General features: G+C 48.3%; 1 protein-coding gene across 1 annotated transcript in view; it reads right to left on the bottom strand.

Moving 5' to 3' along the window:
• The window catches only part of LMF1 (lipase maturation factor 1), a gene marked incomplete at its 5' end in the record, with an annotated part of 349,511 nt that overhangs the window by 27,596 nt on the left and 298,852 nt on the right, over positions 1–23,063 (bottom strand). Inside the window, 3 exons of the mRNA XM_019512578.1 lie at positions 2,888–3,071; positions 6,284–6,437; positions 9,592–9,775. Of these exons, the coding sequence (XP_019368123.1) occupies positions 2,888–3,071; positions 6,284–6,437; positions 9,592–9,775 (522 nt within the window). The remainder of the gene's footprint in view (positions 1–2,887; positions 3,072–6,283; positions 6,438–9,591; positions 9,776–23,063) is intronic.

Here is a 23,063-nt window from a genome sequence, read left to right as displayed (position 1 = left end):
AATGAATCCAGAGCACAGAGCCACATGAGGGGAAGCACTATTGCAAAATATATGGGGGGAAGAGGGAGGAAATCTGATCTCCCAGCTGGAGTGGCACTGCTTCCAGCTACACAATGCTGGGCGAGCCTGGGGAGGTGTGACAGGTGCCATTTGAACCAACCCGGGGACTTTAGAGCTAAGAAGCAGGAGCACTACAGCTTGAGGCAGGCTACAGAGGCCATCTCAGCTGGTGGAGGTGGCACCCAGCGGTGTGCAGAAGGGGATACGGCGTACGCGGGGGAATGACACAGGGATCCCCGGAGCTAGGTCTGGGCATATTCGCTCTGCAAAAGAAAGCAGCAGAGCTGTGTTAGTGCATCTGGGCTGATGAGGCCTGTTTGACTTGCAGAGATAATTAGCCGGGAAGCCTCATCGCCCCGACGCGCCCAGGGTGCTTTCAGTTCTGCAGCTCGGGCTCTCTGCGTGGTGCCACAGGGATGTGCCCACAATGACCCGTGGGTTGCGCATCCCATCACATCTACTGCCAATGGGCTGCCTGGGAGGTTTAATTACTGCAAAGGTGATTAAATGCCACACGCGAAGGGGAGGAAGGGGCAGAAGAGGCACGCCTGGGTACAGACAGCCCCGTGTGTGGCAGCCTGATAGACACCAGGGGCGTTTGCTGAACTGCAAAAAAGAAAGAAAAGAGGCAAACAGGCCTGGGTTATTTCCTTCTTCTCAGGCTCCCCAAGCTGTTCATATATATCATTGTCACTCAACGCGCCAGGTCTGTGTCTGCTGAAAGAGCTAACCGGTGTGTAACCGTGTCTCTCACCACCATCACAGCCAACACTCACGTACGACGCAGGAGTATGTATGCCCTCTCCTCATTTGTTTTTTAAACCTGAGAACACTTTCGCTTTGAAAACCTTAGGGATCCCCTGCCTCGGAAACCAAGGGCTCTTCTCTCATCTTAGCGCCGTCGCTGTCTCTTGGCCTGCGAGCCCTCGCCCGGGCAAGCTCTCCCCAGGCAAATGCAGAGCCATCGAAACCACCAGCCTCCACTCCGCCCACTGCGTCTCTCCTGAATACCGTGCGCTGGCGCTGCTGATGGTTTTAACCTTTGCTGTCCTCTTGCTGAGGGATAAGCGTACCTAATGCAGATTAAATGAAATTCCAGTGCGCAAGAACTTTTGAGGGGTAAATATAAAACCAGAGCCAAAGAGAGATGGGTTATGTCACTGCTGAAAAATCTAAGAGGCGCCTAAATGCAAATCCCACAAAGAAGGAAAACAGGGAGGTTGGGGGGAGACGTGGGGAGAGGACAAGAGGACGCAGGGGAAAGGTCTGCAGTGCAGCGTGCAGGAGGAACCCATTAACTGTCTGGCAAGCGGAGCAGATGAGCGGGGCCGGGAGACTTGATTTCAAGTCCTGACTGCCACTGACTCTTTGCGCCACCTCGACGATGTCACTTAACCACCGGGCCTCAGTTTCCACATTTACCTTTTACACGTAAGGATGCTTACCCACCCTGTGAGATCGGTGGGTAGAAAGCAGTAGTGATATAAAGTCCAAATGTTTTTTACTATGATTATTGCTGAGAAAAAAACCCAACCCTAAATCAAGCACCTCCAGGACTGACATGTAACCTCTTTCCAGCTGCAGAGACTTCATTTCATTTTAAATAGCGATCCTTTACGGCCATGGACATGCATTCCTGGTACCCCTTCCCAAAAATATTTGGGTGGAGGTCTCTCTCCTCCCTAACACAAGCACAACCCTCAAGTCATCAATTAGCAATGCATGTTGCTCATCTATTTTCTTTTGCCAGAAGCTGGACAAGCTGCAATGCTATTTTTAAAAGAGATTCAAACAGGAGAGTCAGCTATTTTTTTCTCCCCTGCAAATATGCAATAAATCCATAGCAAATACCATATGCTCCTTGTAGGATCCGGGATCCTTACCAGCACAGGTACTTAAGGATCCTCTGACAAATTTCCTAAGAGCAAGGTCCATCAATCCTGGCAATTCTAGTTTGGATCATCATAATGTACTTAACTCCACAAACATTTCCCCTATTGCTCCAGCTGGAGAAAGCATCTTCCTCACTTCTATCCTAAAGTACCATGCAGATATACTATAGGTGAAGCAGCTCATAGAAAAAGGCAGAATAGGAAATGCAGCATCATCAGGAAAAAGAAAATCCAAGTATCACAGAACTCCAAAACAGCGCCCCCAATATTTTGCCCCCTTTTATTTCCTTTTTTTTTCGCTCCATCATACCTTTCACCATTAATTCTCCAAACATTTTATGAATGGGTTCAGGGATTAGCAGAAGCATTTTATGGATGGCGATCAGGCCAACGGCCACAGAGGTTAAGTGACTTTCCCAAATCCATAGTGAGTTAACAGCAGCAAACTTAATATCCTTACACCAGCTCCGCATTGGAGAGTATTGCAGTCTTTCACAAGTGCATCGCAATCAAAAGGGAACAAACAGTCAGCTTCCTGCTGCTTGCACGTGGTTAGCAAATGCAGCTACCTCGAACTGTGAGCAAATGCAGCTACATCCAGCCTCGTGCGTACTGGTATTTCATGCATTCCTGTTTGGCTTCCTACACATACAATGAGGACATGCAATCTATACACATTTAGTCTCATCCATTTGCAGAGGTATAGCTTATCTGACATCCTCCAATGAAAGGGCCTCTATGCACGGGCAAGGTGTCATCCTCTTTCTCAAGTTTAGCCACCAAGAACGGCAACAGCAGCTGCAACACGACAGTGCATGCCTGCAGCTGGAGCTTGCTACCAGCAGTGCAGCAGGTCGGTGTTGCTCGTGCTCTTGATTCCTGTTATTCCTCCTGAGAAGGAGCACGCTCATATGCCCAAGCCCAGAAATACGTACCTGGAAAGCAGCAAACCACATCAGCCAGTCCAGACGATAGTGGTAGGGTGTTATGAGGCACGGCCTCCTCTTCAGATCCCCGGGTTTGCATTTAAACTCGTATTCTTCCCAAACAGCAGTGGGATCGTTGGGGTTTAAGCTGGATGTGCCTTGAATGATGACCTCTGTCCTCTCTTTAGTGATGCTGAGAGGGAGGGATAAAATATTGCATCGTTAGCTTCCAGGATGCTGGCTATGGACAATGAACTCTCCTATTAACCTACGAATGTCTTTGAACCTCTAAGATGTAGTGAAGCATGACATCAATTTAAGGTCTGATCGGGTTGACCTTTCCACAGCCCCTGTTATCACAGAACCTCTAGGGCCACACCGTTAGGCCCATTTTACAGTTGGAGAACTGAGGCATGGAAAGACTGAAGGATCTGGGAAGGTCTAATCCCCATGGATATCACTGGGTGTTAGGAGCCTCGATGTCTAAGCAACTTGCCCAAGGGGGCTGGTGACAAAACAGGGAAGTGAATGCAGATCTCCCAGACCCTTGCACTGACCCCAAGGCTGACCTCTTTCCCCCTCAGCTTGGTGCCCAGCCAGCACCTTTACTCCAGCCCTATCCCATGGTGCGAGAGGCTTAGTTCTGTCATCACGTGGCTCTCACCTTTGCACAAGAAGGGAGCTGGGGCCAGCCACAAAACACATCGATGCTGGCCCAGGCTTTTTGCAACGTGCTGCGTGCAGAGCTGGGCACGTGGTGTTTGCACACGCGGCTGCCTTCCTGGCATATACTCTGCCTGCCAAGCCCAGCACAGGTCCGACTTGCCGGCACCTCCTAGCAGAGCGGCTGGTTGCAGAGCGTAGGAGCTCCAGCGCGGTCTCAGCTATGGCAAGGGGCAGGGGATGCAGACAGCAAATGCTGGTGAATGGGTTGCATCAGCTCCAGTATTTGGCAGCCAGCTGGTATGTGCAAGACAGGCCCCATAGGGAGCACGCCGTAGCACGGGACACCCAAGGCACCACTAACATCTGTCTGCAAGCACCCAGGCACTGCACCATCCCAGCTGGAAGAGAAGCTCCCCCGAGCTAGGAGAGGGCAGGGTACGAGTACTGCAAGCCAAGCCAAGGGAAACAGGGAAGGAAAACAAAATGACCATGCCTAGCAGAGGTATATCAACCAGGTTAAAACTATTCCCCACCTTACGGCAGCCCCGGGGCCTTCCAGATTTTGAACCCCGTAGCGTGCAAACTTTCTGGGCTACAAGGAGCCACCCCATTGCACAGCGTCCTTGTCACAACCCAGCTGGCAAAGGCCAGCAGCTCTGTTTTCCACAGCGTGTGCCTAACAGCAGCACTCGGCCTCTCGCACCCCGTCAGTTCCCCCCGTGGTTTCTCTGCTATTTTGGTCTTCCCTCTTTCAACCCAAGACACCGAGAGCTTGGACAGGCAACCCCCTTCCTTCCCACCCTCACTGCTTTCCAGCAAGAGTTGCTTGCAAGTAACGGAGTCCTATACGTCTCCGCTTATAATTGTTACCTACGTTTAATAGATTTCTGGACTCTTCAGCCAAGTTCCATATTATATGCTGGGCTGAGTTATGAGCCATGGCGCACTGCCCAATGCTTAGAAACACACTGTAAATCAGGGACACCAAATTACTAATAAAAGTATGTTCCTACTGTGTGATTCAAAATATGTCAAGTTTCACATAATCGTATATTCATTATGAGCTGCAATCCTCCTTTTATTGGTTTACATAGGCTGGAATTACAAACATATTACAGCAGCATTTCATCACATGCTTTTTAGGTTCTGGTGACTGTTGAAACACAAACCGTAGACTGAAGAAGAAAAAAAGAAAACCAACCACCCAAAGAAAACAAACTTCCACCGTGCCAAAGAGTCGAGAGAGCTGCAGAGGTGCAAGGGTGATGCCTTTGCCCCCAAAATAAACGCTATGTTCCCCGATGTTGTCTGAAGTGCCCATTTTTTTGATCGTGTTTGCTGGGAGTTGCCCTTAGGGCGGAGATCAAAGAGAATTTCCTGCCTCTATGAAAAGTGGGGAAATATCGTTTCGTACCGTTGGGTTGCTCTACTGCTCACGGCACGACCTGCCTTTGAAAGCGTCTCGAGGTTTTGTAACCTGGACCTAACGCCCCTGGGTGATTTCATCCCGTACCAGCTGAGCCCAAATCGTCAGGATAACTACTCTCATCTGGTCCATGAGATGAGAGGAGTCTGATCTGCAGACAGATGAAGTCAATGCGAGCCGTTCCCATCCTTTGGCTCAAGGCTTTAAAGAACGTCTCAGGCTCACCAAAATGTGACCTTGCACCGAGCAGGAGCAGAGGCCTCACTCAGAGGAACGTCGCTGTGTCTACATGGGAGCACGTTTTGGGGTGAACCAGTTTCAGCAGGCTCCTCTCAGCCCATCCAGCAAGGTTGGGGTTCAGGGGTCCCATCATCCGTGCTGCCTACCGCTCACAAGAGGAACGGTGCACGCACCTGGCCAGATGCCCACCCGCCTCTGGCATCCACGAGAGACGGATGCTAATTTGGGAACAACTTGATCATCGATCGAGACGCATTAAAAGCAGCTGCTCGGATATCAAAATAAAGGGTGTGCAGCCAGCACCGACACAGGCCCTCTTTGATATCAGCTGGAACTGGCTGGAAGCACAAAACGTGTGGGACATGATGTTTATAAACCACAACGCTGTTTATTCTGCGGGCGCTTCCCAGTCCTTCCTCCTCCCTTTTGTTTGCCGTGTCTTTTTGGACGGTCAGCTCCCGAGGGCAGGGATGGCCGATGCCTCGGTGTTTGCTCTGCGCCAAGCACAAGGAGGCCTTGTTCTCAGCGGGTCCTGGGGCAACAACAATGATGATGATGGAGGATGTGCCAAGTCTTCTCCCCTACCTCCCTGCTTGGAAAACCAGCTATTGCCAACGATTATGCGCAGGAATTGGCTCCTTCTAGTATTAGCTGCATGCTTGCAGTAGATAGAGAGAGCGAGCAAATACATGTGTGGCAGCCTGTACGCATGACCCATGGACAGGTAAAATGCACAGACTCAACGACATGCTTTCCATGCACCATCCCGGGTTTATGCTTACAACATTTTGAGTTTCTGAGGAACATCTGCAAGCAAACTATAGTGCAGCACACCAAAACAGGAGATGGGATTTGGGGATCCTTGCCTCCATCACATTCTTCCCCAATAAACAGCGACCAGAAGGATTTTTTTTTTTTTAATATAAGACAAAAAACCCCTACCCACTGCATGACTTTGAATCACAAGAATAAAGCAGACCAGACCCTGATGATCTGTAAGGTCCCTCCCAGCCCCTAACAACTCGGAGACTACGAAAAGAGAAGCAGGATGCCATGATTAAGGGAACCGGTACCTTCCAAAAGCTCCGTACGTGTTGACTATCCGGAGCGGGTTGAAGGAGGTGTTCATGACTTGTCTGGAGTTGAGCAGGTTCAGGATGACGGGGATGCTGAGGTAGGCGATCAAGACCCCGAACGAGGCGTTCACCACTTTGCGGATGCAGCAGCCTAGTTAGGAGACAAACCACATCAGAAAGCACGTGACGTCGCCACTCAAGGCTCCCCGATCCCAATTTAGCGTGTGCCTCCGAGAAGGCTTTTCTCCTCCCTTGCAGACTCCTCACTACCCCATCACCCCATCGGCTCTTCCCAGGGACAGCTTGCTTCGGCTCCTGTGTCAAGCGAAGGCTGGAGACCTCGCATGCACCCAGCAAAGGGACCTTGCCAGGGACCACGTCATATCACTCATGAGATCTGCCTCTCTCCAAACAGTCTGAGAAGGGGCTTAAAACAAAAATGCCTAAAATGTCAGGGCTTTAGTGTAGGGAAGAGGTGGAGGAGACGGCAGGGACTAGGGCTCCAAACCATTCTCCTTCTTTTAAAACCCTCTGGGGACTTTCTAGAGACCTTTCAGGCCTTATCCGGGCCTCCCTGCCAGAGCAACGACCTGCTTCTCTCCAGCCCTTCTTTGCATCGCCGCTACTTTCATTCCACCGCTCTTTTCGACTCTCATCCCATCCCTTAGCCTCCCTTTGTGTCACCCTCTCCTGCAGCTAAGTCCTTATCATTTCCACACGACGGCACGGTTTTTTTACTTCGGAAAATGCTCTGGACTGCGGTTTGGATGAAACACCCTTGCAAGATGCGGCCGAGCTGGCCTGAATCACGTGGTGCTGGGGCCTCAAAGAGGATCTTATCCCCAGCGAGTCAATAAGCAAATGCAACCTCTGAGGCAGGGTTTCTTGGTGCTGACAGGCATTTTTAGTTTGTCGAAACGTTCAGAGCGACGGGATTCGATGCGAAGGGACTGCACATCGCTTGCCTCTTATCTTGGCGGGAGAAGGGTGTTTATTTGAACCTTTCAAATGCTACGAAGAACTGTTTAGTCTGCGACGAGCTCTTTTGGAGAGTCGCTGCATTTGGAAGGAAGCTCTGGCGGGTTATCTAACCTCGCCCCCCTGCATTGCCGACGGGCAAAGCAATACATAAGTGGCCCAGGGGATTTGTGTGTCCTTCCCATGACCTGAACTGTTTAGCCTTTAAGCAGGGGTGGGTGGGAAATCAGGTCCAAAATGCATGCAAATACATCCTACAGGTAGTCGAGCAAGTGCCTGGGTTCCCTCTGGGGCATGGTTGGGCTCCAAGTCTGCAAACGGTTTCTCCCCCAGCTTCTACGATGCTACTTGGGGGACTGAGTGAATTTGAAGGGGGTGGGATCAATATTAAGGAGCCTTGGATTGCCCATTCTCCAGATGGGATGAATGCACCTCAAGGTTTGTTCTACAGCCCCTGCCCCCGGGCCAAAATAAAGCACTTCTTGAGAAGTTCGTCAGCACGTTGCAGGATAGGGATGAATTGAAGCATTACAACCGAGGTCCAAATCTGTAGTCAAGTCGGTGACTCTTGGTCCAGCAAACCTCAAACTCTGACTCAAGGAGACCTTTGCCAGGGAGAGGACCTGGGATGGGTTGGGAAGGCGAGGCACAAGAGGACTTCCCTCATTCTTCAAGCGGTCCATAGTAAACCCCCCCTTTTTGGCCTTTCTCCCACAAGCCAGGAGTCAATATGTTCAGGGTGCTGCTTGGGACTGAATGAAAAAACTGGGGATTTCTGGCAGGGCCAAGAGGAGAGCCCCACGGCTGCGATGCTGCAACAGGAGGGACCGTAGTTATTAATATACTGAAATAGAGCCGGACTGTGCAGAAAGGGCAATGCCAGTTAATTAGCATCACTGACTCAAAACACTTCTGTGTAGTAAACGGTGCTACTTGGGCTGGGTTGCACTTGTATGGCGAGGACCTTAGGCCGGCGTTTTATCTTGTAAATGGGGTTGGGGGTTTTTTTGTGGTCCTTCTGACAGATGTGGAATATATTTAAAAAAGTGCAGCTGTAATGGCTGTGGATATTACTTTCAGTTTGTTGCTTAAATGCTGTTTATAAAAACTACAAGGAAAAACAGCTCTCCATCTGTTATCCAGCTCCATGGAAAATAAATCAACCTTTGCTTGTGTGCAGTCAGCTCTCTTTGGGGATCTGAGTTTTTTTTTCAAATTGTAGAGGTGTACATTAGCCACATGCTTAATTAGGCCTTCCCCCCACCCCCCCCTCCAGGTTAAACAAAACTTCTATTTACTTTTTCGTGCTAAAACTGCGGGGCCCAGGTATGTGCCCGAGGTGGACTGACAGCTAAGTTGTTCACGCGTGAATAAACCCAGCGCTCTTGACAGAAGCTGGCAGCAACTGTTCGTAAAAGAAAATTGGGAGGTTTCCATCCCCTGCCTGCTTCTTTTTTCCTTGGAGTTTGGCACCACGCTGAATTCAAGGAACAAAGTATTCTCAGCATAATTGCAGCTCCCGAAAGGCCAAAAGCAGTAACCCTCGGTCCTGACACAAATGGGCAGTGTTAAATAAAGCCCTGCCACAATACGCACCCATAGGTGAACTGTGGCCAAGGCATCCCTGTTTGACTACGCTGTGATCCAGTGGATATCGTTCTTGTACCCTTTTAACAGGGAGAATTAGCACATATGTTGCCTCACTTGCGATGGCAGGAAAGGCCGAACCAACTCCACACCAGGGGGATTTGCTGTGAAGAGCCATAGGGGAGGGGAGCTTGGATGCCGAGGTCTGAGTACCCGCAGCTTAAACCCAACCCAACCCAAAAGATCTCAAACCTTTGGCTGAAATCCCCGAACCATTCAAAGGCAATGAGAGTTTGGTCCGTGTCTTGCAATGGTGCCAAAATGGCCATCTACAGATTGCTTATTTAGGGCTGGATCTTGAGACCGTTCCCCATGCTGAAGAGACCAGTGAATCCCACTGAAATCAAAGGCAGCAGGTGGTACCCAACATGAGGGAAGACATCGTGATCTTAGCTTTGGCAGGTGCATCCTTCCAAAAGCAGCTATAATCCACACAGACATGTAACCCTTTGTCCCCTCCAGTCACTACTGTTTGTATGGAGCCAGCGAATGTCCCTGGGCTCATCGGTCTTCAGCATGCAGACAAGAGCCACAGATCTTCTGGTCCACAGAGATGACACAAGCACAAAGATACTTTTCAGGTGCATGTGCATGTGGCATGTGAGAAGACAAGGTTTTTTTTCTGACTGTGATAAATGCATTGGGTGCACAGGGTTGTCATGCAGAGAGAAAATACTTGCCGTATCTCAAAGGATGCCTCTCTCCCGCTGCTCGCCGGGCTTGCATCTTCAGCACTCGGTCCTTCAGCCCTCCCTCTCTGGAGCTGAACAGGAAGGCCAAGGAGGCATCATCGAAACAAGCAATGCTGGGCACGATGGTTAGCCAGTTGAGGAAGCTCAGGTTCCCACTTATAATGAGGAGCACCTACATAGGAAAGAATAAAAGCACTGGGTGTTGGTAACTTTAGGCAGGGGTGGGGGATGTGCTGCAAGGGGGTGAGGCTTCCTGCTTGTCTGCAGGAGGAAAGGAAAGTGCCAGCTGCACAATGGCTTGCTCTTCCGGGGCAATGATAACCACACCTGAAGCGCCCGGTTTGGAGCGATGCGTCTCACAAAGGAGCTGAGAGTCGGAGGACGCCTGCTCAAGCTACAGAAAATGCACTGTGGTCCTCTGGAGAAGACATCAAAACACACTTGTTTCACTCCTAGCCACGGGTGGGATTCTAGAGATGGGACCGAGCAGCCCTTGGGCCAAAGCGGTTCTGTCTCTTTCAGGGTACCGAAATGCAAAAGGCAGCAATTTCCTCAAATTATTTGTTTTAAATGAATTTATAAATATTCATCCCTCCCCCTCCCCAGTTGCTGTATGGGAATGGTGGCACTTCTTGGACTAGGCAGCTGCAGCAGAAAGCAGAGTAGCAGATCTGGACGACACGGCAGAGTGGCAGATCAGGCAGGGGAACGGGACTGGAGCACTATTTAGGGAGGGTGCAGGGTTTTTTTATGGCCTGCCTGCCAAAAAGTTTGGCCCCTATTGTCGCAGAGGATTCAGCTGAGCCCCGGCAGGTCCACGCTGGTGCCCTGCTTACCTGGAGAAACACAGGCACGCTGACCTACCTGCCCAAGAGTGAAAATCCAACGACTCCAGTAGCTGGGTAGATCACAATTAAAAAGTATATGGGGGAGAGCTTAGCAAGGAGTCTGCAAGCCAGGGGCTGAGCAAATGGCTGAACTTCCTCCATGGGTCTCCATGGCAGGAGGGAACATGAACTGCAGAAACCAAACACCTGGGTACATGAGGAGCACTCATGTGCGCTCACATGCTTCCAGACAGGAGACCTGACTTCCCACACACCCTCGGAGAGCTGCACGGACACATAAGCAACCACTTTTCTCTGATACAGGTGTACACGCGTAGCAAAAGTGCCCCTAGAAAGCATACTGTCATATCACACACCATTAATTGCCCTTCTTCACTTTTCTGAGCATCTATTCCCATGCAAGCGAGGGAAGAGCATAATCACAAGTCTTTTATAGACAACAAGAACCCCTCAGCGCCATGAACATCACCGCACGCCGCGTGATTCTGAATTTCCTGCTCACTGCTTCTCAATTCTGGGTATGTATCTCCAAAATGAAGGTTTCAGAAACCCTTCCAGAGAAAAAGTTGGAGCTTCTATACAACCCATATATATATATATATACACACACACACACACACACACACACACACACACACAAATCTGTCTGTGTGTATATATACACACAATTAGTATCTGTGTGTATATATACACACACACGTGACACACATGTACACATATATACACACGCACACATTAGTATGTGTGTATATATACACTTGTGTAAATACAAACACATATACACACATTTGTGTGTATATATACACACACATGACACATGTACACACATATAGTTATATATAGCTACACACAGATATACACATAAACACATATATAGATACAGACACATATACACATACATGGACATATATACACACAGCCATATATTTTAATGTGTTTATTTAAGAAGTTTTGCACGTGGAAGGCAGGGCTCAGAGCGTGGAATAATCTGCAGGTCCTTGGAAGCACGTCTGTGAATATTTGCATATATGGGGGAAAGCTTTTGTAGATCTAGTGTATCCTTGTAATCACTGCAGGGCTTTGCAAATCCAGAGACTCTTGCACCCAGCTCCCCAGCAAGTCTTAACAAGTACAGAGCAGTTATATTTTGGGCAGAGTCCACTCAGCCTTGGTCGTGAGTCAGTTGTTCAGAGCATATGGCTTTGTTTTACAGCGTTCTCTACAGCAACATGATGTCACTTTTTTGCCGTTTCCATGGGTCAGCCACAGAAAAGATGCAGCTGTATCTCTGCTCCAGCTGAACTACCATCCCAAAGGCAGAGCCTTTCATTAGCACTCCACAGAGGGTGATTTCAGCATCTTCCTCCTCCTGCTCCTCATCGCCCACGTTTCAAGGGAAGCACAATTGTGTTCTCTCCTGAACTGTTGGACTGCGAGTGATCAAGAAGTTAAAAAGTAAGATATTCAGTTTTTGGCATGTGGTGATAAAGGCGGACTTGCTCATGGATGGCATGGCAGCTAACCAGATGCAAACAAGCACACCCCCTGCTTTACTACAGAAGGAAACACAGAAGACATGCATCCTCATGTCAACTCCTGGGCTTCTTAGGACTCGACCCACACCTCAAAATGGCAGAGGTACCACACATAGCTCAATCCTGCTGCGTGGACAATCATCGCAGTGCACTCGTGCCATTTATTTTAAACTTGCTCTTAGTTGACTTAAACTCAATCCAAAACAGGCTTGGTTTAGACTGAAGCAAGAGTATCCACACAGACTTCCTTACTGGTTTCACTCAACTGGTTTAAAACCAACCCTTCAGTGATTAAACTGGACTGGCTCTTAAATCCCTCGGCAGTAAACAGAAACTTGCTTGAGCGAGCGCTGAGTCTAAACAGGGCGCTTGTCTATTGGGGCACACCTGGGAAACTTAACACAGAATAATTAAAAGTGTAACGCTCGTGTGGATGAGATGAGAAATGCCATGCTCAAAAAAGAAAAGGAGACTTGCTTCAGAGCCACCCTCTGGGGATGGTGACATCCATCGCTGTGTCTTATGCTGTGTGGTTACCTTGGGTAGCTCTGCATGACCCACTTGCTGGGCCAGAAGCAGTACAGCTGCATCTAGACAGGGTCCACCTGGGCTAAGGAGCTCACCAGCCGTGCCACACCAGGGTGGCTCTGCTAAACAACTTCCAGTCCTGGCTGGATGACTCCTGGTCCCAGAGGTTGCACCCCGAACCTCCCACGGTGGGTCACAAGTTTGTAACTGGTCAAGAACCATTACACTTCATACACCTGAATTTGCAGAACATCCCGGAGCTGGATCAGGAGAAATCAAACGTTTGTCCTCTCCAGGCTCAAGCCAGGCTCTCATGATTGGAGGCAAATAAGAGATATAATGTGAGGGCAGTTTATCGCTCATTTGGTACCAAAGAATACACCTTGCCAGAGTCAGAGAGAGGTTGCTGGACCTCACGGCCTCTTGCCCTGCTATGTTTCCATGCCTTGGTTATATGAAGCAACCACATTTATGCTGACTTCAGCCACGGCAAAAGACATCATTTATGCCCTTACTGGAAGTCTAACTGTAAAGGCCAAGAGCTAAGAGGGTAAAGCATGTGGTTTATGAATATCGAAGAAACTCAATTTTCAACTTACAGAGATTGTTGCCCAAAGTTGTCCAAACTCTGACCCCATAGAAGATGCCAGTGCTGTTATAAAATCATAGAAAATTCAGTTTGAAGGGACCTCAGGGGGTCACATATAGTCCAACCCCCTGCTCCAAGCAGGACCAGCCCCAACTACATCATCCCAGCCAAGGCTTTGTCTAGCTGGGTCTTCAACACCTCCAAGGACAGAGAGTCCACCACCTCTCCAGATAACCCATTCCAGTGCTTCACCACCCTCCTAGTGAGAACGTTTTTCCGAATATCCAACCTTAGCTTCCCTTGCTGCAGCTTGGGCCCATTGCTTCTTGTCCTGCCGTCTGCCCCCACTGAGACCAGTCCAGCTCATCCTCTTTGCAGCCCCCCTGCAGGGAGGTGAAGGCTGCCATTCAATCCCCCTCGGTCTTCTCTTCTGCAGAATAAATCAGCCCGGTTCCTATAGAAAGGATGTGGACAAGTTGGAGAGAGTCCAGGCGTGGGCAATGAAAACGGTTACAGGACATGTGCACCGCTTCACTTTCAAGCGTGTCTCTTAACCCAGCATAGCGCCAGTACTTACTTGCTTCAGTTATCCTGCAAGAAGCAAGTGCTGCTAAGCCAACCTTGCTGTCACGAAGACTTGCACCAGACGCAGGGGGGACATTATGGTCTTGCTTAGAAGCCAGCAAAATGAGATAAACTAAGCCAGTCCCAACACCATTGCCATGAGGATATGTCTGGTTTTCAGAGGACCAACTGCCCGGCTGAACAGCTGAGCTGCTCCGTTATAAATGAGTTAGCATGTCAGCATGAAAAGATGCCTATTCAGACCTATCTGACTTTGGGGACAAGAATCCAAATTGCCCTCACTAGGAGTTAGCCCTTGATATGCTAATTACATAGATATTTCCTGGGTACCTCACATGCAGGCAGAAATAAAATAAAATAAAATAAAATAAAATGCAGCCTCACTATTTTACTCTCCAAAAGCGAAGCTTATAAAGTTGACTTGAAGCATCATGTGCTGAAAAATAACGCCATTGATTTTCCAGGCTTGAGACCAGCTAATGAGATTTTCTCCCTCCACTCCAGCTGGCTTGAAAGTTTTAACTTTGATTGATATCATTATTTTTTTAAAGCACATTTCACTAGGCAGCTACACTTTATCTTCCTGGAAATGAGCTACTTGCAGTTTTTAGTGCACCATTTGCCCTGTGGTCATAGCAAGCTTTCAATGTGCATTAAACCACCAACACGGACCTCCCCCACCAAGACGAGGAGTTGAGGACCCGGTGAACCGGTATCAACCTCTGGCGCTTTTGATTACATACGCTGGCTTACAAATGGCTTCTTGCTGCCTGCAGGATCTGCTCCACTTCTACCCACCACCCAACATCTCACCTGCATTCCCAGGGTCCAGTACCTTTAACTGGTATGGAGGTACTGGACACTGGACAGGAATCTCATGCCAAGCCTTGCAAATCTGACCCATCTTACATCGAGCCTTGCAAACTTGACCCATCCAACCCCTGGCTTGCTTGACAACTTGATTAAAACAGGCGATTTTCTAATCAGAGATGGATATTTCCATTCTTCCTTCAACTACATACCTATCATATGAACACCGCAGGAACCTGTCTCAGATGCATCAAGTACACAATGGAGCTACATCACAATTTGGGCCAAGCTCGGCTCTGCAGAAGACCGAACTTCCTTGGATCTCATACTAGGAAATGAACTCCCCCAGGATGGCAGGACCCCCATAAGCCCTCTGCTCCAAGCACTAGGTGCATTTGGACCTCATCTTCTCCAACTTAATACATGTGTTCCTCTCTACTAAAAAGAATCTACCCCAAGCTATGTTCCCGGAGAGGATGCGGGCTTAAGCAACACAACAGCTGTTAGTCATGTGCTTAATGCATGAGTGGCAGGCACTCAGATACTCTAATAAGCACCATTTAAGAACTTATGCAGAGCAGAAGAAAAGAGGCAACGCAGCCTTGGCCTTCAGCTGCGACCTGGGACAGCCCGGATAATATATGTGCCACTTTTCCAAGCTCCTGCACAACTAGCCTGCCAACCTGCCTCAGCTGTGCCTGGGCTGGGGTGTCCTCCTGGGATGAGAAACTTGTTTTCAAGGCTTATTTGATTCCTTGGTGCTCCGGAGATTGTCAGCAATTATATTGGCAACCTCCAGCGATGAGGATGAAGGTCTCGCAGACCTGTTTGATGTCCTTTGGGGCTTTCTCAATATGGGCTGGATTTGAATGGGTGAACTAGAGGGTTTTATTATCACAGTACTGTACTCCAGTAGCACCTAGCAGCTTCTGTGGAAATAAGCAGTCCCTCTGTGCTAGGGCTGCACAGAGACATTAGAAAGGCAGTCCCTGCCCCGAGGCAATTACAATCAAAAAATCCCAAAACAATGGAGGGGAGAAATAAAGAACTTCATTATTCACAAGCCACCAGACCCATGATGCTATTTAGGGGTCTACACTTATTTCTTTGGAGTTAGACTTTTAAATACTTTTATGACTAAGACCTTAAGTAACTTGTCCAAGGTTACACAGAGAGTCTGTGGCAGACCCAGACGTAAAACCTGCATCCAGACCACCTCTAAACTCTCTGCCTAGTCCCTGGGGCTTCCTCACGCGGCTTTAGTGCATCCAACTTGACTTTATATTTGCCTCTCACCTTGCATACTCAGTCTCCTGTTGGGACCCCACTCTCCGGAGGAACCAGGAACCTCCAAAACACCACCTTAGCTCCAATAACAAAACGCACCATTTTGGTCAGAGAACTTGCGGCTAGCACTCTATCATAAAGGCTTCAGCACATCACATTAAAACAAACACAACACCCCAACATCACGGCATGCATCTCTGACCTGGGCATATTTTTGCTAAGTGTAGCTATTTGCACATTATAATTTTGGAAAACACAGGCAGGACATTTTAGGAGCGGTGCCACAGAGTGCAAAGAGGGTGAACTCTGACCAATTAGAGTAAGTATCAAAGACTTAACTGCTCTTTAGTAAACAAAATTGCTTTCTTATCCTGAGTTGGATAATTACCCAAAATTATGCAGGGAAGGGGGAGCACTTAGGTCTGAATTACATACACATGTCGGGTCCCAGGATGCAACATGTACTCAAAGCTGCAAATGTGTGCGCAGCTCCCACTCTGACCCTGAGTGGTTTAGCTTGGAATTCAATGCATATTAATCAGCCTATATTCGTTAACACATTTCTCACTTAGTGACCCTGTTAGGAGAGCCTGATCCTTTTTTGATTTGATTCTCCTCGCACAATTGCAGCAACAGTAAGAAAATAATTCCCCCGTTTGCCAGTTTGACACCAGATCACTTTACGGCTTTCTAAGTAGCGACTGGGTGGTCTATTACGTGTATTTTTTCAGTAGTGATTCACCTCTTTTTATTGCTTGGAAGTCAAAAGCAAAGCTATCTGATTTCCACCAGCCCTTAAAATCAGGGGATTCAAAAATAATATATGTTTGGCTTTTCTTTTGGTCTGTGGGTGGAACGATGAATCTGACACATTTTTAACTGCAGTTCTTCCGGATGAATCTCGTGGATCACAACTCAGCAAAGTGAATAACGAAAAGGCATCCGCCAGCGAATTCAAAAAGCTGCTATTCTTGCCTTTGGTGGGGGGGAAGGGGAAGGGGAGGAAGCCCATCCAAACCTAAGCTTGACAAAAAAGAAAGTCAGTTAAGTGAGGAGCAAAAGTATCAGCTCCCTGCATGCTGCGATTGCCGGCCATCCCAACGCTTGGTTTCTTGGCCACTTCTGCAAAGAGGCTATGTTATTTGACAGATATGTCTGGCCAAGCCTAAGCCTGCATCTGAGTAGCTACTGTCTTCCGATTTGTTCAGCACAGCACAGAAGAGCTGGAGGTTAGCGGATCCTCGGGGATCCAGATCAGTGTTGGCAAAGCCCCTTTGATCTAAACCTTCCTCTCTTCGTGCAGCCTCCTAATCCTTCACGTTCGACTTTCTTTTCCTAAATCCCCCGTTCTTCTTCTCTTCCTCTCTGGCGAGAAACCACCAGCTGCCCCACGGAGCGCCCCAGTGCTTCAGTCAACCAGCATCACCGCCCTCCCGTAGGTGCAAACGTCTCCAATAATTTAGGAGACCCTGGACTGGGATGCAGGATGGCAGTCTTCTATTGCAGCCACTGCTGCCGAGCTCACTATGTGACTTAAGGCACTACTTCCTTATGCCCCAGTTTATCCAGCTGTACAATGGGTATAAGGAATCATTTCCTTTCTAACATGATTTTTGGGTGTAGGGATGAAAACTATTATTGTGCCACTGCACACAGCGGTCGCCTACCCTTTTTGCCATCAGCGGTGTAAAGACCCATTCGGGATGTAGCTGGCACTGCAATTACATTCTTAGCAACTAGTAGTCCTCTTATGCTCCTGAAAGGTGTACAAATACCGTGCAACGGATTTGATTGCCCTCATGAAGGCTAAAATCAAACACAGCATTTTGCTTCCTCTCTTTCCCTACATCTCTGTCCATCCACTGGGCGCTCCTCAGCCTGATGTGTGTTGATGAAGTGTCCATCTTTCTGTTGTCAGACAATATTTAAATACACAATTATAACAAACAGATGTGACTAACCCCTAAGGTGAGACATATATGTGTATGTATGTGTGTCTGCACACACATATATACACACACATACAAATGTGTGTTTACGTATATATATGTATATGTGTGTATATGTGTGCGTGTGTGCGTATACACACACACACACACGTAAAATATCTCGCCACGGGTTGGTCCCATCTGTGTGTGTCTGTGTGTGCATACACACGTACACACACATATTAGTAAAGCACAGTATTAATCATGATAATTGGGTAGGAACTTTAAGGTTATAAAACTACAGCATGTCTAATGAGCGCGCTCCTTATAGGAGGAACTGAGGTTTTTAATCTAATAATGTCAGTTTTATGGATTATGACTGGAGTTTTATGAAGTGTGATATGAAATACTGTGGATTCATGGCTCTCACTGGATTAATTTGGAAAAGTAGTTTTCCTGGTTCTAGGCCCAAAAACAATTATTCCTTATATTCCTGTCCCCTGCTTGGTTACCAAACCCCTCTGTCAGAAAATGGGCACCTACCCTCATAACTCTTTTACAGGTTAAACCTCTTTGTTTGGCTGGTTTTTATTTTTTTTTGTTTCCATTGCAGATCGTTGTAAACATACAGTAGGTACTAGGAGCTCGTATTCGTTGCAGCAGACTCTATATTTGTCCGGCAGGAACAGCAACAATAGCTTGTAAACTGTTAAACACGGTCCAGGGGTGGCTGGGAGTTTCCAGGCTCACGCAGCCACGGTCCCTTGTTTGCACCAGAGCACACCTATACTCGGCACTTCATATAACCCCACCGCGCGTCGAATGCTGCAGCTGCTCGGTGTAGGTATCTCTTTAAAGGAAACAAAAAGGACAAGACACAAATCATATTCATTGATGCAAAAAAAGTCCTCAACCTATCATCTTCCACCCAAAATACGGCCACTGCCTCCCACTCCCGCTGCTCCAGCAAATATTCTCTTTATTTACAGGCTGTCTCATCTGGACGCTGGCAGAAGAACAATAGTTAGTTCTTATAGAGCGCTTTTCATGCATAGGCCCCTGCATCCCCAAAGACTGGCTCATCTGGAGAGCAAGGTCTCTGCTGCTGGAAGATGCTGCCACCAGCCGTTCGGATCCAAGGGACGTTCCTTCGGTTGATGCAGCGGGTCCCCGGGGCGAGGGAGGCAGGGACCCGGGCTCTCCGGGCTGCGTCTGTCAACGCACACAGGAGCCATCGTTATCGCTCCCAGGCGAGCAGCTGCCTCCCACGCCAGCCAGCCTTTCCCGGCAGCACCACCCTTTTGGACTTCACCGTGCTGCAGCAAGGCCATCCAGCAACCACAGCGGCCTCGATAACTCGTGGCGCGGTTCCCGTTGGAGGGAAAGAGGGCTTCGGTGGATTTATTGCACACAGATGAAAAAAGGTCCGGCCTTGCCATCAGGTTCCAGTCACTGAACCAAGAGCAAAGGGGGAGCTCAAAGTGCCACACATCTCGTGGGTCGAGGTTGGTTGCATCCTCTCTGTCGGGGTGAAGAGAGTGACCACGTCCTTATTGCACCAGCGCTGCTTCTGGCTGAAGTTCAGGGAGCTTCTGCCAGCTCCCTTTTGTCCTGGTGCCAGGCTCTGGGGCATCAGAGTCAACGCACCAGTTGGGCTTGGAGAAAGCATCAGGCTCAGATCCTCACTGAGGTCCACGATATAATTTCCACTGACTTCACAGGGGGCAGACTGCTATCCAGACAGCTCCATATCCTCTGTGCATTTACAGCCTTGGGGCCCAGAGGGTGCCTTTCAATACACACCAAGTGTGAGTGTGCACATGAGTGTGGGTGCTCAGGGGACAGCCATTGGGATGGACGGGCCATTCCCTAGGGGCGACAGTCGTGAAGAGGAACCAAGGGAACGAGAGACCAGGATGGATGGGCAGCTCGATGATACCCAGTGCTCCCAAGCCACCTAAAACAATCAGCCTGGACTCATGGGATATCTCTGTTACCAGCACATTTGCCACCAGTGAAGCTAGAACATTTTCCATCCTTCTTTCAAAGCCTTCCTGGAAACCAGTTTCTCCCATGGCCTCCAAACTGGCTGGTTGCTTTGCTCTGCCAGCTCGGCCTGTTTTATCCTGAGGGTAAAACAGGTCCACAGTACCGTGCTGGAGTGCCCTAGCCATTGCAGGAGACCAGCCTTGCCTTGCTAATGCTACTCCTGCCTTCTTCCCATGTGCTGCTCCCACGTCTTGTGTTATCACCTTTGCCCTGCACCATGCGTGAAAGGCATATGCTCTCGCTGGCAGGCATCGTGCATGGGATCTGCTTTGGGAAGCAGCTAAGGGCACTTCTGCATGCAGATCAGACAACAGTGGTTAAGTTCAGGGCTCCTTGGCCAGGCAGAGCTCCTTGTTCAGTCCCCGCAGAGACTGCAGCTCACACAGACGCACCACGGCTGTTTTTAAACCAGCTGGTTCAGCCATAGCTAGCGGCATGGCTGCGTAAATACAGAGCTCAGGGCAGACAGACCGCTTGAGCATTTACCTACCTTTTTGCCCGGCTTTAACAGCCTGCGCTTTGCGGCCACGACTACACTGCTAGTGGATGTAGATGAAACGATTTGGGGTATGCCTACACAGGTGCAGCTCCGCAGTGTAGACAGACCCTTTGAAACGGACTTGGGGCTTCCCAAACTTTCTACAAATCTTCACTGATCTTTTTTCCTCCCCCTTGAATTGAACCGTTCATTTGCCTCCCCATGAAATCCATGGTCATCGCCCCACGGGCATCTTCCAAAGGATCTTCTACCAGTGCAATGAGCTGAAATTCATAACATCAAGAGCAGCTCTTCCTGTAAGAGATAGGAAGGACAAGCCTCAAAAGCCAAATTTGATTTTAATGTGCCTCCAGTTACTTGCGTACCATGAAAACAGAGCCTCCCACAAAGAAAAACAGGCTCTGAGTCCTCCATCTGGTTTCAGTTTGAAAAATACTTATAGATGTAGTTTTTTCCCCAAAGTTATTGTAGGCACAGGCAAAAAATTCCCATTAAATGACAACAGCAAGAACATTTAATTTTCCCCTATTATTCATTTAATCTCTTGTTCACTTTTTGACTCTGTATCTGCATGAGGATTTAATCTCTGCTCCGCAGAGCTATTTGGTGCAGAGCAACACATCGGAAAATAATTACCTCTCCCCGCTTGCTCTGCTTTATGCAGCCGATAAGCGGGCTTTGGAAATCGCAGAGCAACCCAGAGACCTATCGGAACTGCCGGGAGAAAAGAAAAAAGGCTAAATAGGTCATTCAGATAAGGTTCGACAGAGGGACCGTAGCTTGATGCCAGCTGGCTTCCTGGTATGCCGTGAGTTTGGTGGTCTCAGCTTAATCTCCATCTCAAAAAGCAGCCCTCGTTTTTCTCTGTTTCGTTTAAAATGCAGTCTGGTTCTTGCTGCTGTCGGACAATAAAAGGCGATGACTTGCTCCCAACTTGGCTAGAGAATTGCAGAGCCCTCTGGTTTAGCGCGCGCACCGTACTGCGTGGTGAGGGTACGTCCAGCCAAATGCATGGGGGGAGACTTCCTTCTTTCTCAGGGCGAGAGGAATGCCTCGCAGTACGTTTCTCACCCTCCGCACGCAAAGAACCGAGGCGTCGAGAAACAACTTGTCAAATTCTGCTTTCTGACGCGCCATGAAATGAGCACGGGGGTACTTGGTAAACGCTCTTTTCCCCTCCTCCACTGCTGGGGTCTCGCAGGCCAGACCCCTGGGTTTGCTTCCCAGCCTTTGCAGCCACAAGCCACGCTTGGCCTCCGTTCACAGTCGTTATAAACAGGTGCAACAGCACTCACCTAGCTTGTGTGGCATATGAGGAGGTTCAAAACAGCCTGAATTTGGTATCCTGCACAATGCCGGGTGCGGCGTCTCAGGAAGGCCGAGTGTTGTCTTCCCATGAAGACGGAGGGTTGCAGCAGAGATATTCTGTATAGGTGGCGAGCCGGGTCAACACCTTCCTGAACAATTTCTGGGAGCGTATAGGGTTTTGCTGGAGTATTATTACACCTGAGCTAGGGCAGCTGGAGTCTCATCTAGGCAGAGATATTATGATTTCCACTGAAATGAATAAATAACAGACTCTGAAATCCTTTGAAGGAAAGGTGTTATTAAACAAACAAAAAAGAAAAACCACTCACAAAAAAATTACGTTGCAAATGGGTGTCAATGGTGAAATGATTACGTGCATGTGAATGTGGCTTTGGTTGATTAAGAAACAAGGCAATTAGCAGCCCGGGATTCTCACTTCCAAAGTGGTTTATCCGTGGTTCAATTATTTACAGATTTTTTTCTGCTCTCCAAAAGTCAGGATGGGGCTCTGAGTGCTTGTGACAGTATTTTTGAAATCCCCAGATAAAAAAACCCCATAATTTACTCCAAATCTGGAAGCAATATTTATATCTGAACTGTAACCAGTCCTGACAAGAGGCTATAGTTGAAAATATTGAGGGGGGGAAAAAAATAATGGTAGAAACACAAATGCAAACCTGTAATACTTTAATTAACGTAAGACCTAGCCTTCAACTGGAACGCATTTTTAACATCTTACAAATTGCACTGTGAGGATTTTGTAATCCTGATCTAAGTACCTGATCTAAAGTTACAACCAGGATTCAGCGTGCCAAAGCAATTGGGAACAAAAAAAGAAGAAAAAAAAAGGCTTTTCTTCTTCTTTACATATGTAACATTTGTTCTTGATCTGATGCGAAGCAATAGAAAAGTCTCTGCCTGCATTTGTTTTTATTTTGCAGTTACACAAACTCTCAGTTGTAGTTAACACAGATTATGAGGCTCAGCGGAACATTAAATGATATCTTTTTTATGGCTCGTGAGAACATTTGGTTATAAAAGAAAACACTAAAAACAAAATTACACACCTTTCAAAAAATCTCATGCTTCAGGGTTTAAACCGATCGCTAAGTATTAAAGGAAAAGCAGGGACCTGCACCGTGCACAATGTTGCAGACCTGCTGAATGCATATTCCTCTTGAGTATCTACAGCTGTCCAGCATGAGGATACTGGATGATGGGGATGATGGTTCTGACCCAACAGGGAAGGGGATTATATTATATGACTGATCTTCTTTGTAAGCACACAAAATACCAACCGCATTTATTACGTTAGGGCTAAGACAGGGATGCTGCTTCTGCTTATGGTCACGAACCATCACGTTACTCTTCACCCCTCTGCAGGGAGCAAATGCGAGACCTACTGAGGTGCACAGGTCTGGTTGCTGGTCCTGGTTGAATTTTGGCTGTAACTAGAATTTGACAATGCAGAAGCTTACTCCCCAAAAATCAACC

The sequence above is a fragment of the Gavialis gangeticus genome, unplaced genomic scaffold (genome assembly GCF_001723915.1).
Source record: "Gavialis gangeticus isolate Ggan-Ray unplaced genomic scaffold, GavGan_comp1, whole genome shotgun sequence".
NCBI classification, from domain to species: Eukaryota; Metazoa; Chordata; order Crocodylia; family Gavialidae; genus Gavialis; species Gavialis gangeticus.
This window is presented reverse-complemented; position numbering and strand designations above follow the sequence as displayed.